The sequence below is a fragment of the Bos indicus x Bos taurus genome, chromosome 24 (assembly GCF_003369695.1).
Source record: "Bos indicus x Bos taurus breed Angus x Brahman F1 hybrid chromosome 24, Bos_hybrid_MaternalHap_v2.0, whole genome shotgun sequence".
NCBI classification, from domain to species: domain Eukaryota; kingdom Metazoa; phylum Chordata; class Mammalia; order Artiodactyla; family Bovidae; genus Bos; species Bos indicus x Bos taurus.
In genome coordinates this window covers 35,238,683-35,254,714 of record NC_040099.1, presented here as the reverse complement: position 1 = coordinate 35,254,714, position 16,032 = coordinate 35,238,683, and the positions used below count along the sequence as shown (strand labels likewise).

Sequence of the window (16,032 nt, the reverse complement as noted above, 5' to 3'; positions counted from 1 at the left end):
CTCTCAAATGGAGGTAGAAATCTAGGTTTTTCCACTTGGTCTTCAATGACACACGAGTTCGGGGAGGGAGTTGATCCTCTTCACCACTGGTGGAAAGGGGAGTTCTGGCACCCCACTAGGCTTCCTTGGATGGTACCATGAAGGCGGGAGGGTACCTGGTCACTGCTGCCTACACAACCCCCACAGACACTGCAATGCGGGGGAAGGCACTCATTTTTTCAGTGTCCAAAGTGTGAACTCTCTACAAGGCCTCTTCTGACACCAACACAACAGGGAGCACTAAGGGGGCCTTGCTAACTGCGAGAAGTGGAAGATGAGATTCCCCATATGGTCTCCAATAACACTATCTGTGTGTGTGTTGCAGGTTGCGGGGGGAGGCCAGGAAGGCTCATCACTGCCCAGCAGAGATGCAAGTCCCTCCAGTGGACCTTCCTGGTCATAGGGCTGGAAGTCTGAGCTCCCAAATCTGTTTCTGCTGGTGGGGATGGGGTTACATTTTCTATGCTGTGTTTGGTGAACAGAGCAGTGACTCTTAAGTTTTCTGATTTGCTAGCCTGCCGCTTTCCTGGTCCTCTACTCAAGAGAGTGGCTTTTTCCACCTGTGCTTGTTGGTGTTCTCAGACTGCTGGCTTCTCCAGTACCCAGTATGGAATACACATTGCAAGCAAACAAAAACCCAAAAAACCCAGAGTACTTATTACTGTATCATTTTGGAGGTTCAAGTATTCTAGCTGGTTTGTCTTCCCTCCATCTTACCCAATCTTTTTAATTTTTTGTTTGCTTTTGTTTAATGCACAGGGTTTTTAAGCTGTATTTAGAGGGAAAAATAGGGGAAAGGACTTTCACTCCATCTTTTCAGAAGCAGGACGATTTTAATTTTATAATTAATATTTCCCTCTTTACCTTGAATTTAGAAAACCGAGTAACTTAAACCTAGCATATTTGTTTTTTATCTGTGTTCTAGAAATGAAACAAAAAGTGGAGGATATGCAAAAAGGATTTCTTAAACATTTAGTGTCAAATACTACAGTGCCAGGCCAAGTCCATATTGACTAATGGCAACTTGGTAAAATATTACATAAATCTGTCCAGACTATGTTTATCTGTGGCTATGAATATGGGGGGAAAAAAAACAAAAAACCCACCATCACTGACATATGCTGTTCTTCAGGAGAAAATTAAGACAGCACAAAAATCATCAGAAAGATTAAATCTAAAAAGGACACAGGATGTAAACAATGAGAGGAAGGACTCTGGAAAGATACTTACAAGGTAACCAAAAGGAATAAAAATGTGCTATATACTTGCAAAAGAACATCTGAATCACAAAATGTTTATGCAGTGTTTCCCTGATAGTAACAAGTTCTTGCTAAGTGACACGGAAAAAAATGATTCCAAGATTCATATAATTCCCATTTGATCATATGAAATTATGTTAATATAAGTCCTTTTGAAGCTGTATTCTTCTTTCTTTCCTATTTGTCTCTTTCTGCTACAGTTCTAGACTCAACTTCTCATCTCCTGCTCCTTTCTCTCTTTTCAACTATTAAGAACCACTAAATTGAAATTCATGTACTAAAATTTGAGCATGGTTCTAGAATAAAACCACACAAAAGAAACTAAAGCATAATCTAATTTCACTTGAACTTGTAGCTGCAAAGTGAGGCTTTCATCATGATTCTTTGGTCCTGTGCTATACTGCAACCTATCAAGTACAGATAAAACATTCTCAGAAAACAAAACAATCTGGAAGAGGGAAAAACTCTCAAAAAGGACAACTTCTGATGAGAAAACAAAAAGTACCTCTTCGTCCAATTCTTTCATTATCTTGTCTAGTTTTATGTTTGACGTTCTGTAAAAAGTAAAAGCAATATAGATTAGAAATACATCTACTTTTTACTGCCTGGGGTGAAACACCACATTCCTTACTTTTCCATTTAGCTAAGATTTCTTAACCTTTTTTGTGTGTATGCTGTGGACCCTTCTGAAGTCAGTCTGGTGAAGCATATAGCATTTTTTTACAAAAATATTTTTAAAGCATAAAATACATAGGATTAAAAGAAATTGTGAAATACAGTCATGAACTTTTTAAAACAGTATGATTCACTAACATACATGTTTTATTAATATATTAAATGACACAATCTAGCAGCAGAATTTTTAAGTAGTAATAAGCATAAATGGAATTTGGACATAATATTTGCATTCTAGGAAAATATTTGTGTGATTTCTACTGGTAAAAAAATTCACAGCTACTGCTAATACTTGCAGATCACTATGTTCATAAAGAATAAGGTGAATTTCAGTTAAAGGTTACACTCACTATTCTCCCCCAAGTTTAAGGACCTTAAATTCCATGCATGGATACTTTAGGAGAGGTTCAAGGATTCTAGGTTAAGGAGCCCTGAATTCCTCAGGCAATACTTGCTACTAAACAAAGATCAATTATTTAAACTTTAATGCAAGATTAAGTAAATGAAAGGAAAGGTGGCATATATAAAGCAAACTTGGCAACTTGGGCAAAAATTTGAGATAAACTGAAGGTGTATCATCTCCATCACAATTCATACTTTGGGCTCTAAACACATTTCTGAGCTTCAAATCTGTATACACAATGCTTCACTTGGATGTCTCACCAAATACTTCATTCAGCATGTCCAAAGCTAAACTTATTTCCTCTGCCCCACAACCCTGCCACAGTACCAATCTGCTGTTCTTCTGCTATCCCCAAACAAGGACCCCACCTAGGAATTCTCCCTGACTCATCTTCCTCCCTCATTCTCACTTAGTGAATAAACATCAAGTGCTGCCTTATTAACCAGAAAGTTCTTTTTAAAAAGCAAATTTGATCTTTTGTTTTCCTTTAAGTTTAATAACTTTTAATGCTTTACAGAGATCAAACCAGTCAATCCTAAAGGAAATCAGTCCTGAATATTCTTTGGAAGGACTGATGTAAAGCTGAAATTCCAATATTTTGGCCACCTGATGTGAAGAACTGACTCATTGGAAAAGACCCTGATGCTGGGAAAGATTGAAGGCAGGAGGAGAAGGGGACAACATAAGATGAGATGGTTGGATGGCATCATTGACTCAATAGACATGAATCTGAGCAACCTCCGGGCGTTGGTGATGGACAGAGAAGCCTGGTGTGCTGCAGTCCATGGGGTCACTGCAACACAACTGAGCAACTGAACTGAAATGAACTGAATGCCTTTCAATCACCCTTAGGATAAATTCCAACTTTCTTATCTTTTCAAAAATAGAGTCTTCTAAGATTTAGACTCTCTTAACCTACCCAAACCTATTTGAGGTCACCACCTCCCTCCCCACCACACATGCACTCATTTTCGTATAATTATTGGCCACTTTGGCCATTCTTAATTTCTTCATTAAATTGATCCCTACCACCATCACTATCACTAATTTGTCATTTGCCTTCTAGCTTTAATTATACAAACTGTTCAATCTTTATATAATAATATTTATCCATTTCCTTCTCCTTATTTCTATGTTTTACACCCAGAAATTCCTTACAAATCCTGTGTTCAGGATTAAAGTGCTTTTCTAAAAAAAAGCCTGTATTAAATGCTTCACCATTTAATCTATAGGCAGTGAGCAGTTTACTAGTTTCTTCTCCCCTAGTCACAAAATTGCCAGTCTTACCAATTCCATTTTTTGAGTACTTCATCTCCATATTACCTACTTTTTATTTATTCAATACTATCCACTAACAGTAACTATAAAATGTTAAAGTTTGTAATAAGTAACTCAGCATTATGCTAGGCTATTTTAAATTTTCTTGGTCATTTTATATTTTCATAAATATATTAGCTCATTAAATTTAGACTCACAGGACAAGAAAATTCTGAAAAAATACTGTTCTAGAGAAGCAAAGTGGAAATTAAGAGTGTTTGCATCAAAAACTTAGTGAATTTTTTAAATTTAGTGAATTTTAATCTTTAACAACATTTACATTTTAGAAAGTATCTTATTTAATGTAAACTAATTTTCCCTGTCAGCTAATTAAAATGGGAGAGAAAATGAGTAAATCAGGTGTTAAGTGAATAGTGTGCACTGGATGTATATCAGTGGCAATCTTTACATCCCTGCCTTACTTCCATCCACTTTTAGGGATTTAGAATGCAAATAGGCATTTGCTATGCAACTTTTAATGGGAAAAATGTAAAGCATATTCTCACCTGCACTTCTGCTCCATTTCATCTTTTAATTGCATTTCATTATGTAACTGTTCTTCCAGCTTATAAATTGTTTTCTGCAAATTTTCCTGCTTTAATTAAAAACAAAAACTCACTTTAATAAGAATATTCATAGAGAATTTCAAAATATCAAATGTATATTACCATTTTATAGCTGTTCACAAGAGAATTATCTGATCCAATCTTATCTTTTTCCCTTTTGTCTGAAATTTTTATCAACTCAACAAGCATTTCCTTCTAACGCTAATATGTCAGGTGCTGTGGTTGGCACTAGTAATATAAAAATTCAAAAGATTTGGTCCCAGTTCTCGTAAAGCTAATAGTTAAATAGTGGGCCACAGGGAATAGGAGGGGGAAAAGAACCTACAATAACTCAAAGACATATACACAAAACATTATGATGTGGTAGATATAAATAAAATTACACATAAGGTGTCCTGCACAAGCAAAGAAGACAGACCTCATCTGCCAGGAAGATGGTATGTTTAAGATGAGACGTGTAGTAAGAGAAGTATTTACCAAGCAGAGGAAGTGAAAGAATGAATGCATTTTGGCCAAAATGAATGAGTCTGAAAGTAGAGAGACAAAGAAAATATGATTGGATAATGGGGAGAAATCACATCCAGAGGACAGAACATAACAGGGAGACTGAGTCACATTACAGCTGAAAAGGCAAGTGGGACTATTTCCTTGTATGCAGAAGAGGAGTCGGGCACTTTAACCTGTAAACACTTTTTAAAAGGGAAAATGACAGAGTGTTGGCATTTTAGAAATACCACTTCAGTAAAAAAGGAAGGGGAATACATTAGATAGCAGAGAAATTCTAGACAAAGAAAAACCAATTAATAGACAGCCCAGGCAAAAAAGAGTACACAGGTCCAATGTAAGGAAGAAGCTGTAGAAATGAAGAGGAAATGAATTACTGCATCAATCAGAAGGCAGAATTTATGATCCAGCAACCGATTAGAAATAAGAACAGAATCGCAAAAGATGTGTGACAAAAACAATTACTGGGGAGAGGATGGAGAGAGAAAGGCTGAGTTCAGCTTTGGCCTAGGTTGAGGTGTCTGAAAGTTGTGCAGGAAAAGAAGTCCACTCAGAGAGAAAGAAAGGATTCAGGTCTAAAGCTCAGAGAAATAAGCTGATCACACATGAGATTAATTACAGAAAACGGGCAGAAAGCCAAGATCAGAAGTACTTTGAGAAACATTTAACAATTAAGCGGAGGGGGAAGCAGAAGGAGAGCCTGCAAAGAGGACTGAAAATAAAATCCAGAGGCAGAAAGAAAAAAGGCAAGAAATAATGAGAATATGAGAGTTCTTAGAATTTTAAGGAGGATGCAGTGCTCAGTGTCAAATGCAACAAAAAAAGAAAAATAAAATATAAATGCAAAATATTCATCATATTTGGCAACTGAAAGCTGTTCAATAGCATCTCTGCTACAAGGATTTCAGAGAAGAGTTTAAAATTAAATTGGTTGACTTTTATACTTAGTTCTAGGTTAACAGAAATAGTAGGCACACAAACGTTTTTTTCTTCTTCCCCTCTGATCTTAAACAGAGCGAAAGATAAGAGCCACTGACAGAAACTTATGGCAATCACCACTGAACGAGATAACCCAAAGAAAACACGCTGCCACTGAATTATTTCTTTAAGTCCTAATGTACCGCTATACTTACAGATAAGTAATACAGTGAGAATGGAGTTATAACAGCTCCTTATTTTCACCTTCTCCAGATCAAATGTGCTTTAATTTTGAAGATTTCTGAGCCCTGGTTTGCTATATAACTTGGCAAATAGCTTTATTGGGATGAGAATTTAAAAGAGAAAAACGCATAATAGCTAACAGGTACCCACATACTTCGTTTCCCTTTTTCTCACTTTCCCTTCCCACCATATGCTCTCTCGAATGTAACAGTAAACACATGAAGGAGAAAGAGAACAATTTTATCAGCTTTTAAAAATGAACGCTGCCTATTCCTCATCTCAATTAAAAATACAGGCTGCAGCACACAGAGTTCAAAGACTGGTCTAAGGACAGCCAGGTTTATTTCTGGTATATTTAAGAAAATTTCCAGTTAACCCAAAAGGACCTTCTCAAACATAAGCAAGTAAAAATTTTTTAAATCTGCTCTCTTATGAACTACTCTCACAATGAAAAGAATTCATGTTTCTAATATTTACTTCCTAGAGTAATTCACTTTTCAGGGTCAAATGAGATGATGTTCACTGTACTAGTTACTCTCCATTGGCTACCTCTCCCTTTCAGCCTCGAAGATCCATCCTCTGCCTTTTCTGCCGTGAAATTTACCGACTGCATTATGTGGGCTCTTCTGTCCCATGGTTTTAAAGTTGGTTTCAGCCTACAGGTGCCACTAGCTGTAGATCAATTGGGAGAAATGAAATATCCGCTCTCCTCACTCTCCTCTTGCCTTATTGTGGCTTTGGCAGTGTTCTATGTTCTATGCTCCTCTTTCATGATTCTACACATTCTCTCTGAGCTGTGGGAATAAGATTTGTCTCTCCTCGTCCTTCGGACTAGGGGCAATGGCTTCCCACTACTATCAATCAATGGCTGCTTTACACCTTTTATTTATTGCTCCCTGTGATCCTGCTCGTAACACCATTTACAGTCCCTTCATTAAACTCTCTTCACTTCATAAACAAACAAAATGTGGTATATAGATATGACAGAATATATTAAGCCTTAAAAAGGAATGAAATTCTGACACATCTACAACATGTTTGAGCCTTGAGAACTTTAAGTAAAATAAGCCAACCACAAAAGGTCAAATATTGTATGATTTCACTAGAATAGTCAAATTCATAGAGACTGAAAGTAAAGACAGCAGTTATCAGGGGCTGGAGGGAGAGTGGAATGCAGACTTTAATGGGTACCAGGTTTTAGTCTGGGATGAAGAAAAAGTTCTTGTGATGACAGTGGTGATGACCACATAACAATGTGAGGGTGCTTAATGTCACTTAAAAATGGTGTTAATAAAATGGTAAATTCTATGTTACATAAATTTTATCACACACAAAAAACTCTCATTTAAACCTTCTGAATGTGCCACCTGTTTCCCTGTCAAGATCCTACCTGAGGTACTGACTTCTCATAAATTCCTAATTCCAAAGACTAAAAAGACCACCTCTGTCAATCTGTGTAGCAACGTGTAGTTTATTAACTGCTTCCACATATAATATCCCATTCGATATTCAGGCAAAAAAATCAAACAGGAGAGGAAACAGTAGGTAAAAAAATGCTATAAAAATTTAGGCTCGGGACTTCCCTGGTGGTCCAGTGGTTAAGACTCTGAGCTCCCAATGCAGAGGGCCCAGGTTCGATTCCTGGTCAGAGAACTAGATCCCAAGAGTTCACATGTTACAATGTAAGACTTGTCATGGCCAAATAAAAAAATAAGGCTCACTAACTACACATTTGGAAGCAATATATATATTAGTATCATGCATACAAAATACATTATCCACAAAAAAACTTTTAAAAAAGTAACAATAAGAAAATACCTACCAAGCTTTTATCCACATTAGAGCTAGTTCTGTTATCGTTAGGATTTGCTGAAGATAAGTATCTGGGAAGAAAAAAAGTTTTTAAAAGAAAACAAAACAGTCTTTAATATCAAGTAGCAACCAGTAACAAATACGATATGCCTATTTTTTGAACTTACTCTGCTTTTAAAACTTGAGTGCAGGTTCTTAATTCTTCATTTTTACAAACATAACACAGAAATAACACATATATTAAATAAAACCCACAGTTAGGTCTGAAGTGGTCTTCCCTGGTGGCTCAGTCAGTAAAGAGTCTGCCTGCAATGAGGGAGACCTGGGTTGAAACCCTGGATCAGGAAGATCCCCTGGAGAAGGAAATGGCAACCCACTCCAGTATTCTTGCCTGGAGAATCCCATGGACAAAGGAGCCTGGTGGGCTACATACAGTCCATGGGGTCACAAAGAGTTGGACATGACTGAGCAACTTCACTTTCACTTTCATGAGACATGAATACAAGGAGAAATCACAGAACATAATCTAGAGTATGATAATGTAGTACAAATAGTGCACGTGTGTATATAATGATTATTTAATTCAAGATTACCTTTGTGTAGAAAAAGTAATCACTTTTGTGTAGAAAAAGTAATTAACTGCTGAACTCTACTATAGAAAATCTAAAAACACTTAGGGGGGTTGTTTATATCAACATCTTGAGTGTTTCAGAACACTCAAAACAGAGAATAATTGATAAAAATATAAAGTTTTTAAAAGAGAAAAAAAAGAAAGAATGCTGGAACAAACATACCACTTTACAGAGTCTCTGTGCATTTCAATATAAAATAGTTTCAATATTACAGTCATAGAGTATTAGGGAGGGAAAGAGATTAAAATACTGTCTTTTTCTAGGGGTCAAAACTCAAGTATTACCTACTTGTCTGATGATACAGAGAAAGTATTCTAGCATCAAAAGAACAAAATTATTGTCTTATAGTTGGATTACTGGAGAAATTTCATAACGCAGGACTAAACTGAATTCCTGTTTTGTAAACTTGACTTGAATTAACCTCTTATTAAAAGTTTTGACTAAAATGACAAGATGTTTCACGTTAAAAGAAAGTGAGCTATAATAACCTCAAATTTAATCGTTACTCCAAGAAATTCAAATGTCTACTACCATTTTAATAGAGTATAATTTGACTAGAAGTACATATTCTAAAATAAATTGATCAAGCAGATTTGACATACCCAGTTGATGCTGCCATATAGTTCAGTTCACTTTTATATACTGATGTAGCACTTTATTTAGATTTCTGTTGTGTAGTATTCGCCAACCTACATTGTACAACTTATCCATTTCCTCACTAGGATATGAACATCTCAAGAGGAGACTCTGTATCTTATTAATCCTTATATCTGACAAAGAGTAGACTGTCAAATGTGTCTGTTGAATGAATGACCAGTATATAAAAGTAGAGTGAAATGTTTAACTTGTATCTGAAGTCCACTAGAAAAGCTAAAACTAACATTAGCTAATACTAATGATAATAATAACACTGCGTGCTTATGCCATGCAGAGCATTGCTCTAAGTTTTACTGTATTTTGATTTATTTAACCCCTACACAACCCTGAGACACAAATATTATCCCCATCATCTGTATTTTTGAGGAAATGAAGGTATAAAAGATCAAAGCTATTTGCCTAAGGTCACAAGGCCTTATAACGTAAAATATAGTGAATTCACTGAGAAGTTTTAGGGAGGAATCACTTAATTTTTGAAGAATTAAAAACCATAGGCCTTTTGTAACACCAATATAGCAATGATAATGCTAGAAGACTACATACTGTTTAAAAATGCATTATAAAACCAGAACTCTTTGGATAACAGGATTAAGCAAAATATCAACAGTAACAGAATCTCTTGACCCATTAACAGCTGTAATGTGAAGAAACATTAAGTTATTCAGCAAAGAATTTCTGAAAAACAATATCCTGAGCATGGATGATTTTAAAAGATACTAAATACAAAATCCTGGAAATATAATTAATTGGTGAATGTGACATATTAATATATCTTTTTATACACCATTAAATTTACTTTAAATGTTCTAAAGTGAATTTTAGATATCCCTAAGAAAATAATATGACTACAACAAAATCAGTGCCTACCCCCAAAACCAATGTGTAGCATACTTACCTACGATTGCTATAATATGTAAATCCTACAAAAGGTAGTTGATTGCCAACAAAAGCTTTAGGTATAGGGAATGTTTCTTCATCTCCTTTATCTTCTTCCAAGTCATCAAAGTTACTTGTGTCTATGTCACTACTTAAATCAGGTACAACTGGTGCTACAGCTAAAAACAGAAACAAAAGTAGTTCATTTCAAATTTAGTATCAAGTGAAGCAATGATTTTGCACTAATTACTAACGATTTCCTACATATGAATAACTTGTGAACCACAAATTCTAAATGGGCTTAATTCTATTACAATAAGCTTTACTAGGATTATTAATCAGCAGCTACAGATCACTGATTATATAATTCTGTAAATCAATTATTTTCAAAAATAATTATGATAATTATCATATATACCTCAAGTTTGAGTATTACAAGTCAAGTATTATTAAGGTTTGTTTTAAAATACATTGTAGTATAAGATGTGCAAAAGCAATCAGGACTACAGAAAAGACTGTTCAGAAACTATAGGGCAAAACAAATTGCACTTAAAGTTGGTTAGCTTCATATACAGTATTTCACTTGCTAATCTGCTCTATAGCAAACTAGAAATCAGTTACCTCTCTTAGCAGTCTTGGATATAGTTAATATTTGTTATTGAAATATTTTTACTTATCTAGAATCTAGATAACCAGTATTCCCCTCCCCACTGGCTCAATAGCTCTATAAGAGCAAAGTTTTGGGGTTTTTTTCCAATTAATGTTGATTTACAATATTGTGTTTCAGGTGTAAAGCTAAGTGATTCACTTATGTATACGTGCGTGTGTGTGTGTGTGTGTATGTATATTTTTGTTTTTTTCCCAGATTCTTTTCCATTATTGGTTATTATTATGATATACTGAATAGGAGCAAAGTATTTTCAATTATATTTTCAGACTACCAATAGTTACCTTCCTTGAATTAAGTGATTAGGGGACAACTCAGGTAAGTCTTATAAAATGGCTGTTGGGAAAAGAGAGCAGGGATACAAAACCTCAACAAAGAATCTTCTTCAGGAGTTCTAAACTTGATGGAAAACAAGACCCATATACACTTAAAATAAAACTGTATGTGACAATGCAAATCTTCATGACATAGAAAACATCATATGAAACTAGTACTGTCTTCTTTTGAAGCTTAACTACACTACAGAAAGTACATACTAAAATAAATTTTTGGAAAAACATTTTCTAGTTTAAAGATTCAGGAGTATAATAAAACATCACTGAAATATTATCATCAAAACATTCAATAATTATTTTACATACAGTCATTTCATGTTCCCTAAGAGAAAAAGATGAAGAAGAGCAAACAGAAGTAACTGACATTACAATCTTAATTTCACACATAATTTGAATTACTGCTCTACTAAATCATCTGGGTATTCCAGGCAAGAGGTTAACTACTGTTGTGCATCTCAGATACAGTGACCTATTAGATAAACCTGGGAATGAAACAACACATTTAATCAAAAGAAGCTGCAGTTCTAACAGTAAACAGGAAAAGAGCTTTTCCACCATTTTCTTTCCTTAATGGCCAAGAAAACTGCCCAACTAGACGATTCTAGCTTCCTGACATTAACTGCCTAATTTGTGGAAAGATGGGAAAAAAGGATTGTCATTCCTTATGTAGTACATCCTCTTAGCACAAATTTAACCTTAAAACAGTAGTTTTCAATCAGGGGCAAGTCTAGGCCCTCAGGGATATTCAGCAATGTCTAAAGTTCTCAATTAAGGACAATTTTGGCCCCTCAGAGATATTCAGCAATGTCTGAATGTCAGAAATATCTGGGTGCATAATTTTCGTTGTCACAACTGGGGGAGGGATGTTGCTGATATCTGGTGGGTAGAGACCACATACTTTCCAGAATTTGTTATCTGTAGACTTTTTTTGATGATGGCCATTCTGACCAGTGTGAGGTGAAGACATTGTATATTGATAAAGGGGTCAACTGATGAAGGAGATACAACAATGATAAACATATGTGCATACAACAACAGTTCCAAAGATACACATATACACATATAAACGACATAAAGGAAACAGTTCTAAGAGTGTCTTCAATAACCCACTTTTAATAGTGAACAAAAAATCCAAACAGAAGATGAATAAGAAAATGGAGGACTTGAATAACACTGTAAACCAAATAGATACAACAGAAAAATAAAGCACACCCCAACACCAATAGCAGAATACATATTTTTCTCAAGTGCACATGGGACTTCTCCAGGACAGACTGTATGTTAGTTCAAAATACAATAAATTTAAAGAGGCTGAAATTATACGAAGCATTTTCTCCAACCACAATAGAATGAAACAAGAAGTCAATAATAGAAGGAAAATTAGAAGATTAACAAATACGTGGAAATTAAACAGTATTCTCTTAAACCATGAGTTGAAGAAATGAAAAAGAAAGAAAGAAAGAAAATGCTTTGAGATAAATGAAAATGAAAACAATATACCAAAACTTATGGGATTCAGTGAAAGCAATACTTAGGGAAGCACTTTATTTATAAATGCCTATGTTATATAAAAAAAGGATCTCAAATCAACAACCCAGACTGACACTCTAAGAAACTAGAAAAAGAGCAAATCAAGCCCAAAGCTAGAGGAAGCAAAGAAAAAATACAGATCAAAATGCAAGTAAATAAAATATGTAACAGAAAATGAACCATGAAAATTAACAAATAATTGGTTCTTTAAAAAGATCAATCAAATTGGAAAATCTTTTACTTCAATAAGAAAAAAGGAGAAGACACATGAACAACTAAAATCAGAAATTAAAGTGGGGACATAATTATCAAGCTTCTACAAATAAAAGGGATAAAATTTTAAAACTATGAACAACTGTACACCAACATATTAGATAACCGAGATGAAATGACAAATTCCAGAAACACAAACTATCAAAACTTACTTGTAAAAGAAATTTGAAAAGACCTATGGTAAGAGATTTAATCAATAACAAAAAATGTCTCAACAAAAGCCCAAGACAAGATGGTTTCACAACTGAATTCCATCAAACACTTAAAGAAGACTTAATCCCAATCCTCACAATTTACTAAAGACAGAAGAGGATAAAACATTTCCTAATTCATCCCATGAAGCCAGAATTACTCTGACACCAAAGCCAACCAAGACACCACAAGAAAAAAACACAAACCAATATCCCCTGATGCAAAAATCTTTAACAAAATACTAACAAATTGAATGTAGCCACATATTAAGAGGGTTATAAGCTATGATCAAGTGGGATATATTCCAGGGTGGCTCACCACATGAAAGTTAATCAGTGTAATACATCACATTAATAGCATGAAGGAAAAAACCCACATGATTATTTCAAATAACACAGAAATGGCATTTTACAAAATCCAACACACTTTCATGATAAAAATATTCAGTCAACAAGGCATAGAAGGGAACTTCCTCAATATAATAAAGGGCACTATTGAAAAACCCACAGCCCACATCACACACAACAGGGAAAGATTGAAAGCTTTTCCCCAACGATCAGGAACAAGATAAAGAAGGATGCTCAATTACGCTACTGCTATTCAACAACATGTTGAAAGTTCTAGTCAGAGCAAACAGGCAAGAAAAGAAAATAAAAGGCAGCCTAACTGGAAACACATTCAGTAACTGCTCTAAAAATTCCACTATCTTTTTTTTCAGGAATGGAAAAACCCATTCTAAAGTTCATACGGAATCTCAAGGGATCCCCAATACAGGCATACCTTACAAATATTGTGAGTTCCACTTCAGATCAGAGCAATAAAGCAAACAGTGCAATAAAGTGAGTCATATAACTTTTCTTTGGCTCCCCAGTGTGTACAGAAGTTATGTTAACACTATAATATAGTCTGTTATGTGTGCAACAGCATTATGTTTTAAAAACTGTTAAAATTAAAAACCTAATTTAAAATTAAGGCCTTAACGAAAAAATATTTCACTGCTAAAAAATGCTAACCATCATCTGACCACACAGTGTTGCCACAGATCTTCAATTTTTAAAAACTGCAGCTATCTGTGAAGCCAACAAAGCCAGGTATGCCCGTAATCAAAACAATCTTGAAAAAGAAGAACAAAGTTGGAAGATTCAGACTTTCTGATTTCAAAAGCTACTACAAAGCTACCACAATCCAAATTGTGTAGTACTGGCATAAAGACAGGTATATAGATCAATGGAGTATAATAGAGAGTTCAGAGATTAAACCCTCACATTATATGTTCAAATGCTTTTTGATAAGGGTACCAACACTATTCAAGGAAAAAAGGACAGTCATTTCAACAAATGGTGCTGGGAAAACTGGATATCTATATGCAAAAGAATGAAGTTGGAGTCTTATCTTACACTATATATAAAAATTAACTCAAAAGAATGGAAAGCAATTACTCTGACAGATACTTGTATAACAATGACCAGAGAAACATTACTCACCATAGCTAAAAGGACAAGCATCCTGAAGTATCAGTCAATAGAAGAACGGATTTTTTTTAAAAGTGGTATAAACACACAATGGAATACTATTCAGCCTTAAAATGGAATGAAATTCTGATGCAAGCTATAATATGGATGAATCCTGAAGACAAGCTAGTGAAATGTCAATCTCAAAAGATAAAGAATATATGAATTCACTTGTTTGAAGCACCAAGAACACTCAAATTCATAAATCAGAACAGTGGCCACTGGGGGTTGGGATAAGGGGAGAATGGAGATTTAAGCTTTAATGTGTTACAGAGACTTAGTTTGGAGTGATAGAAAAGTTCTGAAAATGGGCGGTGATGTGGTTACACAGCAATCTGAAGGTGCTTAATGCTACTGAACTGTGTCCTTAAAAATGGTTACAATGGTAAATTTTAAGATATTTATCCTTTATGACAATAAAAAAGAGATAATCTTTCTTAAAGTTTATTTTTTGTTAACAAGAACCCAATATAATGCTGAGGCAGTCTAAACTTCTAAGACCCTAAAACTTGCTAGCTCCTAAATTTTTTATCCACGAAGCCTACATTGATTATCTTTTTCATGAAAATATAAAATCCTAAGAGAGGACACCAGACCTGATGGAAAAACAGTACCTAAAGTAGCACATATGTGCATACAATTAATTGTTTGCTTTTAACTAAAATGAAAACTCATCACACATTTTGACAGTTACCCCAGTTAACCATAAGTGTCTCCCATCAACTAAAAGGTAGATTAAGTAATGGCAATATCTTATCTGAAATGAGATCATGAATGGCAAAGTTTTTCAAGTAACCACATGTTATATGTAAGATAGCATCATTAATAATGTTATTATATGTAATAAATGTTATAATTTTGTTTTCCCTAAAATTTAACTGCCAGCAAGTGCCAATCCCCTGCATTTCTAATCTATATAATACTAAACAGTAGAAATCTTTAAATGGTACATGGTATTTCACAAGATCAAAGATGCTGGAGTCAAACAGACTGAGACTTGAGTCCTGATGTTGTCATCTGCTAGTAGTGTGACCTGCCAGCAAAGCTAGCAGGTAGAAAGCTATTTAGGTCTTCTCATTTCTTCTTGTCTTTAATCTGTCATTTCTTCAATTCTATCCCAAATGAGTGGAAAAAGTAATTTTACAGTCTGAATACTTAGTGCCTCTAAATTAAGAGTAAGTAAGATCAGGAAGCTTGTGGAAATTCTGCCAAAAATCAAGCTGTTTTGTATTTGTACCCTGCTCCCACACGACCAAGGAACAGATGGTGAAGATTGCTGTTATAACTTGCAGACATGTAAGTGGTAAAACTACCAAAAGAACTATTATTTGAAAAACAGCAAGAAATCTTGCCAAAGAAAATTAGAGAGGCAAAAGAAAAGTAAAAAGAACTATAACTGTTATATAATTTTTAAAATCTTGGCAGGTCAGAGAGGTCAGTTCAGAATAGAAGTATTCTTGGTATTTTAGGGGTGGGAAGTAAAGAAGGGGTAGGAAGAGAGAAAAGGAAGAATAGAACAGTAAGTTCTACAGACTTCAATTTTTGTTTCTTTTTTTACAGTAAGCACAAAATAGAAGCTATAAGGATTAGGGAAAGCTCTCAAAATGCTGAAGTACATTATAT

At 34.7% G+C, this 16,032-nt stretch overlaps 1 protein-coding gene and 1 non-coding gene across 4 annotated transcripts in view; one reads left to right on the top strand and one right to left on the bottom strand.

Moving 5' to 3' along the window:
* The window catches only part of ROCK1 (Rho associated coiled-coil containing protein kinase 1), a 124,790-nt gene that overhangs the window by 39,016 nt on the left and 69,742 nt on the right, over positions 1–16,032 (bottom strand). For 2 of the 3 annotated variants that reach the window (XM_027526263.1, XM_027526265.1), the window contains 4 exons: positions 9,921–10,080; positions 7,747–7,807; positions 4,200–4,288; positions 1,804–1,852 (listed from right to left, as the gene is read on the bottom strand). In XM_027526263.1, coding sequence (XP_027382064.1) covers positions 1,804–1,852; positions 4,200–4,288; positions 7,747–7,807; positions 9,921–10,080 — 359 coding nt within the window. The remainder of the gene's footprint in view (positions 1–1,803; positions 1,853–4,199; positions 4,289–7,746; positions 7,808–9,920; positions 10,081–16,032) is intronic. The other variant, XM_027526264.1, reaches the window with a different exon arrangement.
* TRNAG-CCC lies at positions 7,505–7,577 on the top strand. Its single transcript has one exon. It is a non-coding gene; the product is annotated as a tRNA-Gly (tRNA).